Genomic DNA, 18594 nt, shown 5'->3' with positions numbered 1-18594 from the left:
AAGGATAAGTGGATTAACCACTTGTGGTCTATCCACATAGCGGAGTATGATTCACCCACAAAAAGGAATGAACCACTGGTCCACGCTACCATGTGGATGAACCTTGAAAACATGATGCTCAGCAAAAATGCCAGAGGCAAAGATCACATATTCTATGATTCCATTGATATAGTATACCCACTATAGGTAAATCCATAGACAGAATGCAGATTGATGGGTGCCAGGGGTTGTGGAGAGGAGGGAATGGGGAGTGACTGCTAATGGGTTTGGGGTATTATTTTGGGCTGATGAAAATGTTTCGGAACTAGGTAGAATTGATGGTTACATAGCATTGTGAATGCACTAAAAGCCACCTAATTATGTACTTTAACGCTAGGTGAATTTTAGATGGAAAGAAGGAAGGAGGGAAGAGGAAGGGGGAAGAAATGTTGGCGGGGCAGCGCTAAGCCCACTGTTCACTCTTCCTAGGCAGGGTCGTGTTTTCTACCCCGATTGTACAATGCCTGCAACACAGCAGGAGTTAATCAATGATAAACAACGTGAAATCCACAGACACCAACCAGAGGCTTCCAGCTGTTACCCTTCACCCTTACTTTACACGGTGACCCCTCCCCCAAACACACACATCTATATATCCAAGTTTTGCAAATAATACTCAGATCTATTATGAGTAATGCACTGTGATTTTTGACGAACCCATTAAATTGATTTTGCCCATTTGGGAAACCGGCCAAGATCACTTAAGAGTCCCTGCAGTACTAAGAGCTTTAAGAATACTTAAATGCTGAGGCCAGGCACAGTGGCTCACGCCTGTAATCCTAGCACTTTGGGAGGCCGAGGCAGGCGATCACTTGAGGTCAGAGGCTTGAAACCAGCCTGGCCAACATGGCGAAACCCTGTCTCTACTAAAAATACAAAAATTAGCCAGGCATCAGGGAGTGCACCTGTAATCCCAGCTACTCAGGAGGCTGAGGCAGGAGAATCACTTGAGCCCTGGAGGAGGAGGTTGTAGTGAGCCCAGATTGTGCCACTGCACTCCAGCGTGGGCAACAGAGCGAGACTCCAAAAAAAAAAAAAAAAAAAAAAAAAAAAAAAAAGGAACAGAAAGGAAAAGGAGAAAAGGTATTCAATTGGGAGAACATCTTTTTAATACTGCAGAGAGCAGTTACAAGGTGGTTAGTTACATGCACTATTCTTGGTGGTGAGCTATTTATTTATTTATTTCTTCATTTTAATCTGAGCTCCAGAATCTTATTTAAAATTCTTAGATTAAAAAAAAAAAAAAGGCCAGGCACAGTGGCTCATGCCTCTAGTAATCCCAGGACTTTGGGAGGCCGAAGTAGGCAGGTCAGGAGTTCGAGACCAGCCTGGTTAACATGGTGAAACCCCATCTCTACTAAATATACAAAAATTAGTTGGGCACGGTGGCAGGCACCTGTAATCCCAGCTACTCGGGAGGCTGAGGCAGGAGAATCGCTTCAACCCGGGAGGTGGAGGCTGCAGCGAGCTGAGATCATGCCATTGCACTCTAGTCTGGGCGACATAGCGAGGCTCCCTCTCAAAAAAATAAAAAGCGAAACTATTCTTGATGTCTCTTTCACGTGGCCCTTGCTAGATCTTCCAATTCACTCATGTGCCTGCAAAAACAGGCGACTCATTGTAAACATTTGAGTCATACAGGGAGGAGAGGACCAAGGAACCCAAAGGAAATCAGAATTCTGCAAGTAAAATTCCAATGTCTACATTTACTCCTAACAGAAATCTTGAGCCCAGAAAGTCAGAGAAGGATTTTTAACATCCCAAACACGACAGGCTCTCACTGGGGAGAAAACTGAGGCCAAATGGTGTGAGTATATGAAGCCATGTTTATAAATAGTTCAGTATCCAACAGAAGTGTTCTCGTTAGCAACTGGGAAGCCAGTTGTCCGAGAGAAAACATTTTCACGGGTAACGCTGTGGTCAGCGAGGAATCCATCATATGCTTAAGTCCGGCTTCAAGAGATGCAGTACCTGAATAATTTTGTTAAGCCACAAACCAACACTTCTTAGAAGGCCACCTCGCCTAGATGGACATAACAGAATATAAGATATACAGCCACTTTTGGTTTCAGATTGGTAAAATTCCTCTTTGCGGTCCAAGTAGGTAGGTATAAAGCCCTTTCATTAATTGAATGTGAACCAATGTTTGCAAGAGACTCTCAAGTCCCCACCAAACAGTGGCAGAACAAAAGAGCCTTTTAATTTGATATGTAAGTCCATACTTTGAACAGTAAAATGGAATGTCCAATGAACGCTTCGTACTCCAGGCGTCTGACATGAAAGTTCCACGGAATACGTGTTTTTACGATCCTGAAATAGGGCTCTTGTTTTGAAGACTTTGCATATGTAATTAATAACAGCTTGAGATCACGTATATGCCAACATCTAAGCCAAACTGCTAAATATGCATGGCCCCGAAACTACACAATCAAGATCTGGAAAGCAGCAATTTTTCAAGATTGTAATTTAGGGTTTAAATGACAATGTAAGCCACACCAAGATGATATTATTTCCTTACATCTAGCAAAATGAAGCTGTATCATCAGGTAGCAAAGGACGGGGGAAGGCGGCATCCATATTCCTGACATGTTACAATACCCTCCTTTTAGCATCTCACAAAGCATGTTTTGTTCAGAGAATGAATGGGGACAGTTCTCTTCTGTGCATTTTATTAAAACTTGAAAGCTATGGCTTGCCGCCATCAGTGACGCCTGTTGGGTTCCAATAGCCTCATGTTCAAATCTGACTCGTTAGCAAATCCACCCAACTCAACATCGGTCATCTTGACATTGCAGGATATTCAGCAAGTCTGAAGTTTTTAATCGGGAAGGATTTTCTACCGTTACTGAGCAAATAAAGGTTCTTTGTAGCAATGGCTGGAAATGCAACATGAGCCCTTTCTTCACACCAAAAGAACTCAAAGTTCACCGGGTGAACCAAAGACTTTATTTTTCAAAAGCAGGTAACACCAAAGTACTATGTGGTATCCATATTCGTTGCAAAAATGATAATTACTGGACTTTTCCAAACATCAAATGAAGGGGGATCAATGGTTACCACTATCATTTTCAACCAATATACAGATGTTCGCTCAAGGTCTAGGTTTTATTTCTACATAGTAGTATTCACGTGAGTTCCCTATGCTGAATTATTATCAAAACGAGGACTCTTGAAGGTCGAGCCCAGCTTTGTCTTGACTTCAAAGATGACACAGCAGCCAACCTAGAATCCTGGCTTGCTGCTTGAGTCCTAGAAATCATGTCTTCTCATGTTTTACAACAAGCCGTGTCTCTGAAAACTAAAATCAGACTTTAGATTCCTCTGAAACAGTTCTGGTTCCCAAGCATCCGCACCATGGTACCCAGACATGTTCAAAATGTGCTCTCCCTTATCTTTCAAAACCCACCACCAGGAACCCAAAACGGACCCCACTTTGAGAGTTCCATGATGAAGGTGATTAAGAACCACATTAACCCCAAGTAAAGGCAGTAGATGAAATTATACATTTCTTTTTCTTTTTTTTTTTTTAAGTCAGACTACATTGGCAAATGGGAAAATGACACCAATCATATGATTACAGAAAACGGTTTTATAAATCCTCCTCTTGAAATTATGTTCAGGCCCGGCACGGTAGCTCACGCCTGCAATCCCAGCACTTCGGGATGCCAAGGCAGAAGGATTGCTGGAGCCCAGGAGTTCGAGACCAGCCTGGGAAATATAGTAAGATCCCATCTCTGTTTTTTTTTTTTTTTTAAAAAAAAAGAAACTCTGTTCAAAAGTATTTCACACCAAAAGGAGGTCATAAAAACTGTTCATATAATTACCCTATGAGAAAAAAATCCCTGTATGGAAATGGGCGCTGAAGATCTGGCACAGAGAAACAAGGGGAGACGCGGCAGTGATAACATCCAGCCCTATTTTTCTAGTGTGCATTTATGACCTCATGGATATGTCTGTACTCGGTATTAATAGCCCCTCCTCGTACTTAAAAAAAAAATTAAGAAATTAAAGTGAATCTGTGTGCTAATGAAGTCTGCAGTTACAGAATCTAAAAGCTAAGCCTGTAAAGTCTGTAAGGCAAAATCTTTGTCATCAGGGACAGGAAGAGACGGATAAGATAATGGTAGGCACTAAAGGCTGGTTCAGCTGAGCTCTGGACAGAACAGCCTCAGAAATAAGGCAACTGTGGCTTCTCAGTTTGAGACTGCCACCAGAAAGGCCCAGGGAGGCAGGAAAAAAGAGCCACTGATGGCAGATCACAGGAAGATATTCGGATAGGGCAATGATCACAGTTAGATGGCAGGACTCAGGGTCACAGGGAGGCAGGAAACTGTGGAACTGACACTCAAGGGGAATGTCTTTGCAAGTCCTATGCACGACTCCAAGCAGCAATTGCTGGGGTTTGGAGGTTTGTTAGTTTTGCGACGTTTTCCCCCCAAAAGAAGACATGAAGGTGGGCCCCCTGGAGAGGTGAGACCACCAGGGCAGAAACTCCACCAGGCGTGAAGCTGGATGAGAGGTGGAAAGGACTTCCTGCGGCAGGCACCCGGCTCCCTCCACGTCTGGCTGAGTCCTACAAACGCTTGTAGGTGCCCAGGAGAGCTCTGCAGTTGGGACAGTAATGGTCCACGTCCTGCAGGGCGTCCACGCAGAAGGGGATGAAGCAGCAGCCCGCTATGCACCTGGGAGGAAAGAGAGACACATGGAGCGCGTTACTGACCACAACAGGATGGACACTGGCTGCCAAAGAGATGTTCATGTCCTTCTTTGTAAAAAGGGTCTTTGCCAGTATAATTGGGAATTTTGAGATGGGATTATCTTGGATTATCCAGGTGGACCCCTAAAACCCAATGACCTTAGAAGAAGAGGAGAGGACACACAGAGATACAGAGAGGGCAGAAGGGCATGTGAAGACAGAGGCAGAGGCTGGAGTGACGAGGCCATAAGCCATGGAACACCTGGAGCTACCAGAGAAGCTGGAGGAGGCAAAAAACGATTCTGCCCTGAAGCCTTAGGAGGGAGCGTGGCCCTGCTGACATTCTGGTTTTTGTTCTTTTTTTTTTTTTTTGAGATGGAGTCTCGCTCTGTCACCCAGGGTTCAAGCAATTCTCCCTCTTCCTGGGTTCAAGCAATTCTCCTGCCTCAGCCTCCTGAGTAGCTGGGATTGCAGGCGCATGCCACCACACCCAGCTAATTTTTGTATTTTTAGGAGAGATGGGGTTTCACCATGTTGGCCAGGCTGGTCTCGAACTCCTGACCTCAAGTGATCCACCTGCCTTGGCCTCCCCAAGTGCTGGGATTACAGGCGAGAGCCACCACACCCGGCCCCTGCTGACATTTTGATTTTGCACTTCTGGCCTCTAGAATTGTGAGAGTTAATATCTTTTGTTTTAAACACTAGGTGTGTTGTAATTTGTGATGACACCCCAAGGAAATTAACATGCCAGCCAATGCCAAGGCTCCTCCTGCGGACAGGGTCCCTTGGAGCATTATGTTCAAATCTGGGGTCATTTGGGAGTCTTTCAAAGTCTTAGATGGGCTTGGTGAACTTTTTTTGCAAAGGGACAGATAGTAGATCTTTTAGTCTTCTTGTTGCTGTGTTTTGTTTGTTTTTGTAGAGATGGGGTCTTCCTATGTTGCACAGGCTGGTCTTGAACTGCTGGCCTCAAGTGATCCTTCCACCTCTGCCTCCCAAAGTGCTGGGATTACAGGTGGAAGCCACCACACACCCGGCCACATACTTTCATCCTGATGAGGCATGGAGTCTCTGTTGCCACTACTCAACTCTGCCCTTGGAATGAGAAGACAGCCACAGAGAATCCAAAAACCAATAGGCGTGGCTGTGTTCCCGTAAAACTTAAAACAAGCACTTGGCTCCAGGGCCGTTTTGCCAACCCCCGTCTTACTGATCTCTTCCCTATAGACAGGCTGCTTCTTACAGCAACCAAGTAAAGTTCCCCAAATAACGCCTCTTAACCTACATAATCCACCATTGGCACACACAGGCAGGAACCTCAGACAGCGTGACAACCAATGTTTGCCAAAAATGGAGTTAAAACTCAACCTTTTACAGGAAGACACTGGTTTACATAAAGCAGAATTTGGAAATACTCTGATGAGGAAATTATCTCATGAAAGAAATTTCCTCCTATTGCCTAAGCTTTCCAGAGCTCAAAAAAGGGCACTCAGTCTGTTCAGTAGGAATCCTAACCTATGGCTTACAGGTATAGGCACGGCTCCAGGCAGCACACACTCATATTTTATCCTCAGCAGCCCCTGAGGTGGGCGTTATTGCCCCGCACGCGCTGTCTATAGATGGGGAAACTGAAGCACAGAGAGGTAAAGTCACTTGCCCATGGCCACACAGCTAGTCAGAGGCAGGACTTGAACCCACTCTACCATGTTTAAGGAAGGAACAAAGGGAGGGAAAGAAAGGTTGCCTCAATTTCTAAAGCCAGACTGGCAGAGGCCAATACTCAATGTAAGTTTCTATTCCTCTATAATCCCAGCACTTTGGGAGGTCAAGGCAGGAGGACTGCTTGAGTCCAGGAGTTCACGACCAGCCCGGGCAACATAGTAAAACCCCTACTTCCACAAAAAAAAATTTAAAAGTTAGCTAGGTATGGTGGCACACACCTGTGGTCCCAGATACTCAGGAGGCTGAGCTGGGAGGATTGCAGGAGCCCAGGAGATCAAAGCTGCAGAGAGCTACGATCGTACCACCACACTCCTGCCTGGACAACAGAGCAAGGCTCAGTCTCAAACAAAACAAAACAAGTAAGTTTCTATTCCGTCTTTCCCTGATTTCAAAGTTAAAAATTTGTTTTAATACAAATATCCAGAGGCAATGGACTTTTTTTTTTTTTTAAGCATTTTCTGCCCACGGAATGAAAACAGCAGCAGAGTCCTATGGGCAAGAGGGGGAATCAGGTGCCCAGAAAGTTGTTTTGTCCCCTTCCTTCCTTATTTAACACATGACCTCAAGGAAGTTAACTAAACTCTCCGGGACTCTTATTGAAGTTAGGAAGAGAAATATAGTTCCTTCTCAACCTCAAGTCACCAAAGGACAATGTGGAAGAATGTGCCAGTTGCATGAGGCTGCTGAAACTCACAAACACAGTTTCCTTCAAGGAAAAGAATGGAGCCCCTTGGGGTTTTCTGAGTGGCTCACGTGGCCAGGAATAAGGAAGCTACTTTTACCTGCTTGGTGGGAAACAAAAAATTGATTGTGTTTCCTCAGATTTTTCTCCCAGAACAGAAACTATTATCTCTTTAAACATAATACCCTTGGTGCAGACATAAATATTTATATAATTTCCTTGCATGGGCAATGGGAAAAATACTTCAGGTCATAAAAGGGTAAGAAGTTTTGGAGCAATTCCTATGAAGAATTTTAATGTACAGATTGTTTAGAGCTTCCCTGGGGCTCGAGCAAAACATTATTATTTAGGTCATGAAATTCTAGAAGAAAAAGGAATCCCTGAGGGTATTGCCCTGTACACAGCTGGAAGCAGCTGTGAAGCTTGTCCCTACACGCAGGGCGTGGTTTCAGCAGATAAGCAAGACGAAAAGACGGAAGACCAATTTCTGGGGACTGACACACTTAAGAGCAGCAGGGATGACTTGGTCTCCCAGGGGGCATTTTTGTTCAGAACACTGGGGAGCGTGGTGCTCCTGGCATCAAGCGGGTGGGGGCCAGGGATGCTATTCAATATCCTACAATGCACAGGACACCCCCTACTATAAAGAAATGTCTTGGGCCAGGCATGATGGCCCACGCCTGTAATCCCAGCACTTTGGGAGGCCGAGGCGGGTGGACCACCTGAGGTCAGGAGTTTGAGACCAGCCTAGCCAACATGGTGAGACCCTATCTCTACTAAAAATACAAAATATTAGCTGGGCATGGCGGTGCACACCTGTAATCCCAGCTACTCAGGAGGCTGAGGCAGGAGAATAGCTTGAACCTGGGAGGCGGAGGTTGCCGTGAGCCGGGATTGTGCTACTGCACTCCAGCCTGGGCAATGGAGTGAGAATCCATCACAAAAAAAGAAAGAAACATCTTAGGCCAGGCACGGTGGCTCACACCTGTAATCCCAGCACTTTGGGAGGCAGAGCAGGGCTGATCACCTGAGGTCAGGAGTTCAAGACCAGCCTGGCCAAGACGGCAAAACCCCGACTCTATTAAAAATAAGCTGGGTGTGGTTGTGCACCCCTATAATCCCAGCTACCCAGGAGGCTGAGGCAGGAGAATCATTTGAACCTGAACAGTGGGGGCTGCAGTGAGCCGAGATCGCCCCACTGTACTCCAGCCTGGGCGACAGAACCAGATACCATCTCAAAAAAAAAAAACAACACAAATGTCTGGCCCTGAATGTCAAGCGTACTGCAGTTGAGAACCCACTCCCGCCAGCACCCAGAGAGAAGGGTAGGAGGGCTTGGGGCCAAGTGGGAGGCAGACTCACCCCAGCAGGCACAGGCTCCCGCAGGACAGCCAGGTCAGAGCACCGGCGTTATAGGACAGCTGACTCACGATCATCTTGTTGCAGGAAGGACAACACATTTGGACGGGGCGGTCCAAAAAGGTGATGGGGTGCTGCACATAGACCGTCTGCACGGTAACTGATGAAAGAGAGAGGGACAAACACAGGCTGCTCAGGAAACAAGGTCAATAGCATTCACTACAGGACAAAGAGAGGAACGCAGGGATGCCAGCAAATATTATATTTGTACATTTGTGTTCATAGCATGCGTTCATCGTTTGGCTATCTATGAGATCCAAAAGGGGAAGGAACACAAGTGTCCATCGATGCACCAATGAATTAACACAGCGAAGTTTATCCATCCACCAGAATATGATTCAGCCTCAAAAAGAAAGGAGGACTGGGCGCGGTGGCTCATGCCTGTAATCCCAACACTTTGGGAGGCCGAGGTGGAAGGATTGCTTGAGCCTAGGAGTTTGAGATCATCCTAGGCAACATGACAAGACCTCATCTCTACAAAAAACTATAAAAATTAGCCCAGCGTGGTGGTACATGCCTGTAGTCCCAGCTACTCAGGAGGCTGAGATGGGAGGATCACTTGAGTCTGAGAGATTGAGGCTGCAGTGAATCATGATTGTGCCACTGCTCTCCAGCCTGGACAACAGAGCGACGCTCAGTCCCAAAAACAAATAAATAAATTTTAACCAGCCTCACACTGTGCCTAGCAGCTCTTGATAAACAATCCACTCTCTTTACACAGACGCTTTGATAAGCTCTGACAGCCAATGATAAGGATAGAGTTTACCAAGCCAGGAAACGCAGGCCAACTCTGTAAGACAACAAGCTCGTGAACTGTGTTGATACAAGAAATGAAAATATAAAATAATGCTAGGAAGAAAAAGCTATGTGAAAACATGTTCGAACATTCACAAGAATCAGAAGAGAATCCAGGCCGGGCACGGTGGCTCACACCTGTAATCCCAGCAAATCCCTTGGCTTTGGGAGGCCAAGGTGGGTGGATCACCAGAGGTCAGGAGTTCGAGACCAGCCTGGCCAACATGGTGAAACCCTGTTTCAAAAGACAAAAATTAGCCAGGCATGGTAGCGTGTGCCTGTAGTCCCAGCTACTTGGGAGGCTGACGCAGGAGAATTGCTTGAACTCGGGAGGCAGAAGTTGCAGTGAGCCAAGATCGAGCCACTGCACTCCAGCTTGGGCAACAGAACAAGACTCTATCTCAAAAAAAAAAAAAAAAAAAAGAGAGAGAATCCAGGGTGATGAAAATCATCAAGCACTTCAGTTGTTAAGCTCATATTTTTGTCAAAGCAACTTCCTTCTGTTCCTTTTTACGTTGTTAGAATGCCATTTATATAACATCAGGGGAAAATTACTGCCTAGAGTTAACTGAACTTAGTAATACTCATAGAAAGACCCTCCTTCCAGAAAAGTAGTATTGAATCAAACTTTAGCACTTATGTGTAATTTTTTTTTGGCAGGGGGGACAGGGTCTTGTCGTGTTGCCCAGGCTGGAGTGCAGGGGTACAATCATAGCGTCACTGCAGCCTCAACCTCCTGGGCTCAAGCAATCCTCCCACCTCAGCCTCCCAAGTAGCTGGGACTACAGGTACAAGCCATCACACTCGGCTAATTTTATTTTCATAGAGACAATGTCTCACTATGTCACTCAGGCTGGTTTGGAACTCCTGGCTTCAGATGATCCTCCTGCTTCAGCCTCCTCAGTAGTTAGGATTACAGGCACAAGCCACCACACCCAGTTCATACATTTTATTAAGTGTTTTGGGGTTCAAGAATAAGTTATTTGGGCCAGGCTCTGTGGCTCATGCTGATAATTCTAACACTTTGGGAGGCCAAGGGAGGTGGGAAGATCGTTTGAGCTCAGGAGTTCAAGATCAGCCTGGAAAAATAGTGAGACCCCATTTCTACAAAAATTTAAAAATTAGCCAGGTGTGGTGGTGTATGGCTGTAGTCTCAGCTATTCCAGAGACTGAGGTGGGAGGATCACTTGAGCCCAGAAGGTCCAGGCTGTAGTGAGCCATTACTGCACCACTGCACTCCAGTCTGCACAACATGGTGAGAACCCAGTCTCAAAAAAAAAAAAAGAAGAAGAAGAAGAAGAAACTATTTATTGATCACAGGATGGTCTAAGAATCTAAAGTCATTATCTCATCCTCTTCCAGCTCAAAATAACTTAAACACAACAATAAGAGCTCACTTTTATCCAATGAGTACTCTGTATTTGGCACACGAAACTTCCTGTCATGTTAACAACCCACTGATATTTCTAAATAGGTACTTGATGAAACCTATTTTACAAATGGGGAAGCTGAGGCACGAGGAGGTTATGTGAACCCAGGCAGTCTGATTCAAGGGCCCCCTCTCTGAGCTAAAGATTTCTTTCAGAACTACCTGTGATTCTGAAGCAGTGACATACCAGGGCACCCTTGGGCGGAAGGAAGCACCAAAGGACAGGGACCATCTAGTTGCTCAAAAGCAGAAGAGCAACTTGCATTGAGGGTGAGCTGGTGTGAAAACACAATCACACGTTGCTCAGGACGGTCTCTTCTCCTCCCTATTCCTACCTTGGCCCTGGCCTCAGGGCAGAAGTTCTGCATCAGACCTCAAGAGGAAGGGTGTGGGCCCTTAAGACACAAACTCCCATTCTCAGAAGAAAGTTGGTTGTGCCTCCGTGAGATGTGCCAAAAGATTCGTATATGATGATCATGGGAAAGATCCTAAACCATACTTTATTATGGAAAAGCCGTGAGCCTCACCAACATGGAATCTAAAAAGACTGTGTGTGGAATTTCAAGGTAAGGGGGTAAAACTGGAACGTACTGGCACTTCACTTAGACTCTCTGGCAGAGTCACTTCGGTCACTCTCCTGATTGCCAGGGTGGAGGGCCAAGGAATGGTAAGGGGGGCCTGGGAGGCCACACGTACTTGGATTGTTATTGGGGATGGGCGCTGGCTGGGTATAATACAAAGGAGGATTCATGCCCTTCCCATCAGGCCCTGTCACAAGCCCCGTAGTTGGCCCAGGCACAGGAGCTGGAGGCGTGGGGTAATAACTGTTAACAGCCACTGTCTCTTCATAGGATGGAGGCGCAGACGGTGCTGAGGAAGGCCCGGTGGCCGCCTGGTAAGGTCCTGGAACCGACATTTTACCTAAAACAGAAACAGAACATACCAGATAAGAAATTCAGTTGATCTCTCCCTCTTTTTTTCACCTAAGTCTTTGATTTTCTTTCTGGCAAACAGAAATTCTGAGAAAATGACTTCAATCCAGCTTTGTCCAAAAGCTAGGAAGAGGGTTAATGCCCCTTCAAGACCCCAGAATTACTCTTAAGGGAGTCCCTAAATAAAAATCAAAAAGTAAATAATTACTACCAAAAATCACCAAAACCTGGAAAATCCAAAGTGGAAACATCAACCAAATATGAGTCATTTCTTCTTCACATATTAAACCATTACCGGACAATGACCTATGTACCTTCCATGTCTGGTGTTTCTTCTTCGTTTTTTTTTTGTTGTTTTTTTGTGTTTTTTTCTTTTGGTTTTTAAACCACTGTGGTTTTCGCTAACTGTTTCAGGTAACGGAAAAGATAAAGGCATTCAAAAACCAACCACAAATTACCACAAATAGCAAAGGGGCCAGATGCCACAAAATGTACACTGTATGATGCTATTTAAATAAAGGTCAGAAATAGGCAAAATGAATCCATGGAGCGGTTACTCTTGGGAGAGGAAGAAGAATCTGGAAAGGGGTATGAGGGGGCCTTTGTGGGGGGGCGGGTCCTGTTCTCTTTCTTCGCCTGGGGGCTGGTTACAGAGGTATGTTCAGTCTGTAAAAATCTGAGTTGTACAATTAAGATGTATATACTTTTTTGTATGTGTGTTATAGTTTTGTTTTTTGTTTTATTTTATTTTTTTGAGACAAGATCTGTCACCCAGGCTACAGTGCAGTGGTGCGATCTCAGCTCACTGTAGCCTCCACCACCCAGGCTCAGGTGATCTTCCTGCCTCAGCCTCCTAGGTAGCTGGGACTACAGGCATGCGCCCCCACGCCCGGCTAATGTTTTCATTTTTTATAGAGATGCGGGTCTCACTTTGTTGTCTAGGCTGGTCTTGTACTCCTGGGGGCAAGTGAACCTCCTGCTTTGGCTTCCCAATGTGCTGGGATTAAAGGCGTGAGCCACCGCGCCCAGCCAGTGTGTTACAGCTTTTTAAGAAGGAAATACACATAGACTCCAGTTCTCATTTTGAAAAATGAGAACCAGAGCAGCCAGGCACACATTTTCTTTTGTGAGGGCAAAGAAAGGATTTCCCTCCAGCCCTGGCAGAGCTGCTGCTCGCCTAGAATTACACCCTGCACCCAGAGTGTGCTCCTGTCTGATGTTCCATGATCCAGCAGCCATGGGGCAGCTGGAAGCAGACACAGTGCTGTTCTTTGTGTGGCTGTTTTTCTAACTGGGCAGGGTTCAGGCTGCCTTAGAAGAGCCATTCAAACCTGTCTCGGGAGAAATGGGAAACGAGGCTCCAGGGCAGCGAGCCACAGCACAGGGCTTAGACAGGCTCGCCACCGCTCCCCTCTCCCGACACTGTCTGCCTCATTTTCTAGAACTCGTGGGAAGCCAAGGCAGCAATTAATCCCACTGCAGGGAGAAGGGTAGAGTTCTTCTGGGAAGCCCTGCCTCTAAACCAAGCCCCAGAGAGGAGACTTCTCTGGAGGAACCAAAGAAAGGGTATTCATCTCAAAGTGGAAACAGAGACCAGGTGCGGTGGCTCACACCTGTAATCCCAGCACGCTGTGGAGCCGAGGTGGCAGGATAGCCTGAGCCCAGGATCTCAAGACTAGCCTGGGCAACACGGTGAGACCCCCATCTCTAAAACAAAACAAAACAAAACAAAAGGGCTGGGTGCAGTGGCTCATGCCTGTAATCCCAGTACTTTGGGAGGTTGAGGCAGGAGGATCACTTGAGCCCAGGAATTCACGACCAGCCTGGGCAACATAGTGAGACCCTGTCTCTACAACCAATAAAAAAATTAGCCAGGTGTAGTGGCACACACCTGTAATCCCAGCTACTTAGGAGGCTGAGGCAGGAAGATTGCTTAATCCGGGGAGGTTGAGGCCGCAGTGAGCCATGATCGCGCCACTGCACTCCAGCCTGGGCAACAGAGTGAGACTCTGTCTCAAAAACAAACAAACAAAACAAAGTGGAATAGAGGCGGGGGAGTGAACATGATAAAAACAAAGTCAGTAAGTAAAGATAGGTTGGGGCTGCATTCTAGAAAACTTTGTAAGTCCCTTGGAGAACACATGTTCAAGACTTCATTCTATCAGAGAGTGCTGTCCAACAGAACCTTCTGTGATGATGGAAATGCTCTGGATCTGCTGCCCAGTATAGCAGCCACCAGTCACGTAAGGCTGTTGGGCGTCTAAAATGTGGCTTGTGGCCGGGCACAGGGGCTCATGACTGCAATCCCAGCACTTTGGGAGGTCGAGGCAGTTGGATTACTTGAGCCCAGGAGTTCAAGACCAGCCTAGACAACATAGTGAGACCCTGTCTCTACAAAATTTTAAAAATTAAAAAAATTAGCCAGGCATGGTGGTGCACACTTGTGGTCCCGGCTACCCAGGAGGCTGAGGTAGGAGGATCACTTGAGCCTAGGAGGTGGAGGCTACAGTGAGCCATGATCATGCCACTGCACTCTAGCCTGGGCGACAGAGTGACACTCTATCTCTAAAAGAAAAAAAGAAACGAGCTAGTGTGAGTGAGGAATTGAATTTTTTTTTTTTAGCTTTTCTTTATCTTTTTACTTGCCAATGAATTTTTACCTGTATTTAAGTTTAAGCAATTTAAATGTAAAAACTAACAATTCAATTATTGGGAAGCTTTCCTGTAAGTCTGGGACAACTTGAGTATGTGAATCACTTTTTCAATGGCAAATTTGATGAACACTGAATATAGATCAAAACGTTTTTTGATAAAAATTTAGCATTCAATTTGGGATAGAATGTCAATGTAAAAATACACCCTGGGTTTCAAAACTTAGTAGGAAAAAATGAATGTAAAATATCTCATTAATAATTTCTTATATTGATATATTAAAATGACCACATCTTAGATATATGAAGTTAAGTAAAATGTATTGTTAATTTCACCAGATTCTTTCAAAACGTGGCTACTAGGCCGGGCATGGCGGCTTACACCTGTCATCCCAGCACTTTGGGAGCTTAGGCAGGAGGATGGCTTGAGCCCGGACATTCTAGATCAGCCTGGGCAACATAGGGAGACACTGTCTCTACAAAAAAATTAAAAATTAGCCAGACATGGTGGTGCACCCCTGTGGTCCCAGCTACTTGGGAGGCTAAGGTGGGAGAATCACTTAAGCCCAGGAGTTCAAGTGAGTCGTGACTGCGCCACTAAACTCCAGCCTGGGAGAGACTGCCTCAAAAATAAATAAATAAAAACAAAATAAATAAAAAAGAGGCCAGACGCGGTGGCTCACGACTGTAATCCCAGTACTTTGGGAGGCCAAGGCAGGTGGATCGCCTGAGGTCAGGAGTTTGAGACCAGCCTGACCAACATGGTGAAACCCCGTCTCTACTGAAAATACAAAAATTAGCCAGGTGTGGTATTGGGCGCCTGTAATCCCAGCTATTCAGGAGGCTAAGGCAGGATAATCGCTTGAACGCGGGAGGTGGAGGTTGCAGGGAGCTGAGATTGCGCCATTGCACTCTAGCCTGGGCAACAGAGTGAGACTCTGTCTCAAAAATAAAAAATAAATAAATAAAATGTGGCGGCCGGGCACGGTGGCTCATGCCTGTAATCCCAGCACTTTGGGAGGCTGAGACGGGTGGATCATTTGAGGTAAGGAGTTCGAGACCAGCCTGGCCAACATGGCGAAACCCCATCTCTATTAAAAATACAAAAATCAGCCAGGTATGGTGGCGTGCGCCTGAAATCCCAGCGCTTAACCCGGGAGGCAGAGGTTGCAGTGAGCCGAGATCACGCCACTGCACTCCAGCCTGGGCCACAGAGCGAGACTCCATCTCAAAAAAAAAAAAAAAAATGTAGCTACTAAAAAAATTTAAATGATGTAATGAAGCTTGCTTTCTGCTCCTAATACACAGCAAAGCTGTGAGCCATGGGAGTCACAGAAGGTTACAGAGAAAAGGAAAGGCCCAACCCCAGAAAAGACAGATGAGACAGAAGGTGCAAGAGGAGCAAGAAGCAAAGTAGAGAAGGCCACAGAAGCAGGAGGGCAGGGTGGGGGTGTAATGAGATCGCAGGAGGCGTTTGTGAAAACAGGCTCGGGTTTAACACTGAGACTGACAGGGTAAAGTGGTTTGAGGCGTGTTGCTAGTTTCCTCTGACATACAGGAACAGAAATGCAGAAGTCCCAGCTTGCCCCTGAAGTCAGCTGACATCCCTCCCAGACGACCCCGGGAACCCCTGACATCTGCTTCTGGCCTTGGTGAAACTTCCAGCAAAGGGAACGACGGGGCACCCTGGGCTCTAGAGTGACCTACATCCGGGTTGAACGTCGAGGACTCGCCATCACAGCCCCAGACCCGCCTCCAGGATTTATGATGAAAACTGACTCGTATAAAAACTTACAAGACCAGAAAAAGCCAGTGCATACAGAAATCCTCAAGGAGCATGGTTGGTCGTGATTGCCAGTGGAATGCTTTGAGGGAAAACAAGTCCTGGGGCATCCTAAACCCCCAAGAGGCAATGGCTGAATTCAGCAGCAGCGCAATTCCTGCAAAAACCATGGCCCCTCCTCCCAAAGTGAGGAAACTGCATCTTTACAGAGTCAACATACAGGTGTGGGGGATGGGAGGACGGGAGCTTTCTTTTGATGACCTTTAAAGGATGGGTGGGCCCCATTTTCTCCTTCTGGAAATGAAGGCCTTGGCCACCGCCTCTCCCCCTTTATTGAGCCCATCTTTCATGTGGTCATATCTTATCTTCTGGGATTTCAAGACACTGCCTCTTTTGAGCATTGCTTTGAGATCAAACGCCAGACAAACACATTTATAATTCTGAAAAGAACAAGAGCAACAGGCCAGAATAGTAAAAAAGACTCATAACCGCTGGTCTGGAAGTTTTCTAAATAAATTTCACAGTCTTCCCTCCCTCAGGCCCCAAGGCCAGGAAATGCCACCACGGTTAGTCCCATTTTGTTTTTCTTGTTTTGCGCCTTCATTTCAATTTGGCTTATCTCCTGGAATAAGAGGCCCACCCACCAACCATCCCTCTCCTCATCACTCCCCATCCCCTCATCACCCCCCCAACTATGAAACTCTTAGAACAGCAATTAGTCCCCCTCACCCTAAACTCACACACACACCCTCCACAATGTCTTTTATTTAAAAAGAGAGAAAAGAAGAGAGAAAGAGAGAAACAGGGTCTCGCTCTGTTGCCCAGGCTGGAGTACAGTGGCACGATCATAGTTCACCGCAGCCTGAAACTCGTAGACTCAAACAATCCTCCTGTCTCAGCCTCTGGAGTAGCGGGGTCTACGGATGTGTGTCACCATGCCTGGCTATAACTTTTTAATTTTTCTTAGAGACGGGGTCTTGCTATGCTGCCCAGGATGGTCACAAACTCCTGGGCTCAAGCGATCCTCCTGCCTCAGCCTCCCAAAGTGCTGGGATTACAGGCGTGAGCCACCATGCCCAGCCTCTCCACACTGTGAACCTGGGAGATGGAGGCTGCAGTGAGCCGAGATCGTGTCACTGCGCTCCAGCCTGGGCGACTGAGCGAGACTCTATCTCAAAAAAAAAAGAAAGAAAAGAAATTCGAATACTTTTTGAACAAAGGGCCTCGCGTTTCCATGCTGCACTGGAGCCCAGAAATTAAGTAGCCAAATGTGACCGGTGGTGACAGAAAAGGAAAAGGAGGCATTCCTGATCCATGGAGAATTTGGATCTGACATGCCCAGCTGTGGAATCACTTTCACATCTATAAATATGCCACTTGGGATATCTTGGGGTCCCTTTTAGCCAAAAGTTTTCTTCATTCTAACTCTCAACAATTTGCTTAACGAAAGGTGTACTTGCCCAGGCATGTTGGATCTTGTCTGTAATCCCAGCACTTTGGGAGGCCGAGATGGGCAGATCACTTGAGCCCAAGAGTTTGAGACCAGTCTGGGAAACAAATTCAGACCGTGTCTCTACAAATGGTACAAAAATTAGCCGGGCGTTGTGGCAGGTGCCTGTGGTCCTGGCTACTCTGGAGGCTAAGGTAAGAGGATCACTTGAGCCCAGGAGTTTGAGACTGCAATAAGCTAGGATCACGCCACTGCTCTCCAGCCTGGGTGACAGAGAAAGACCTTGTCTCAAAAAGAAGAAAAAAAAAAGTAGAGTCACAAAATCATATATAAAGACAATCTTTAAAAATTTTTTTTAAATAAAAAATATATATTAGCCAGACATGGTTGTACAAACTTGTAGTCCCAGCTATTCAGGAAGCTGAGGTGGGAGGATATGCTCGAGCCTCGGAGCTCGAGGTTACAGTGAGCTGTGATCACACCACTGCGCTCCAGCCTGGGTGACAGAGTGAGACCATATCTCTACACAAAAAATTATAATATTAATAATTTTTTTTTTTTGAGTCAGAGTCTCACTCTGTCGCCTAGGCTGGAACGCGGTGGCGTGATCTCGGGTCACGGCAACCTCCGCTTCCCAGGCTCAAGCAATTCTTGTGCCTCAGCCTCCCGACTAGCTGGGATGACAGGCACCTGCCAACACGCCCGGCTAATTTTTGTATTTTTTAGTAGAGACATGTTGGTTTCACCGTGTTGGCCAGGCTGGTCTCAAACTCCCGACCTCAGGTGATCAGCCTGCCTTGGCCTCCCAGGGTGCTGGGATTACAGGCATGGGCCACCGCGCCTGGCCTTGAATTACTCACTTTTAAATGGTTATCTTTATGTGACTTTCTCTTCAATAAGAAGCAGGGGGGGCGGGGGCGGGGAGGAGACATTGCTGGAAATCTCTAATCTCAGTATCCCAAGTCAAAGCCTTAAAACAGCCTCTAAGTTGGCCGC

At 46.3% G+C, this 18594-nt stretch overlaps 1 protein-coding gene across 8 annotated transcripts in view; it reads right to left on the bottom strand.

Moving 5' to 3' along the window:
* Positions 1-2966: 2966 nt before the first annotated feature.
* LITAF (lipopolysaccharide induced TNF factor) overlaps positions 2967-18594 on the bottom strand; it is a 45837-nt gene continuing 30209 nt past the window's right edge. For 7 of the 8 annotated variants that reach the window (XM_058434058.1, XM_032145548.2, XM_032145547.2 and 4 more), the window contains exons 2-4: positions 11479-11703; positions 8502-8658; positions 4467-4721 (exon numbers count right to left, since the gene is read on the bottom strand). In XM_058434058.1, coding sequence (XP_058290041.1) covers positions 4613-4721; positions 8502-8658; positions 11479-11703 — 491 coding nt within the window. In that variant the 3' untranslated portion in view covers positions 4467-4612. Of the gene's footprint in view, positions 4722-8501; positions 8659-11478; positions 11704-18594 lie in introns of all 8 variants that reach the window. The other variant, XM_032145545.2, reaches the window with a different exon arrangement.

Source organism: Hylobates moloch, unplaced genomic scaffold (assembly GCF_009828535.3).
Source record: "Hylobates moloch isolate HMO894 unplaced genomic scaffold, HMol_V3 SCAFFOLD_23, whole genome shotgun sequence".
Classification (NCBI taxonomy): Eukaryota; Metazoa; Chordata; class Mammalia; order Primates; family Hylobatidae; genus Hylobates; species Hylobates moloch.
Note: the sequence above shows the minus strand (reverse complement) of the source record. Positions and strands in the feature narration are given on the sequence as shown.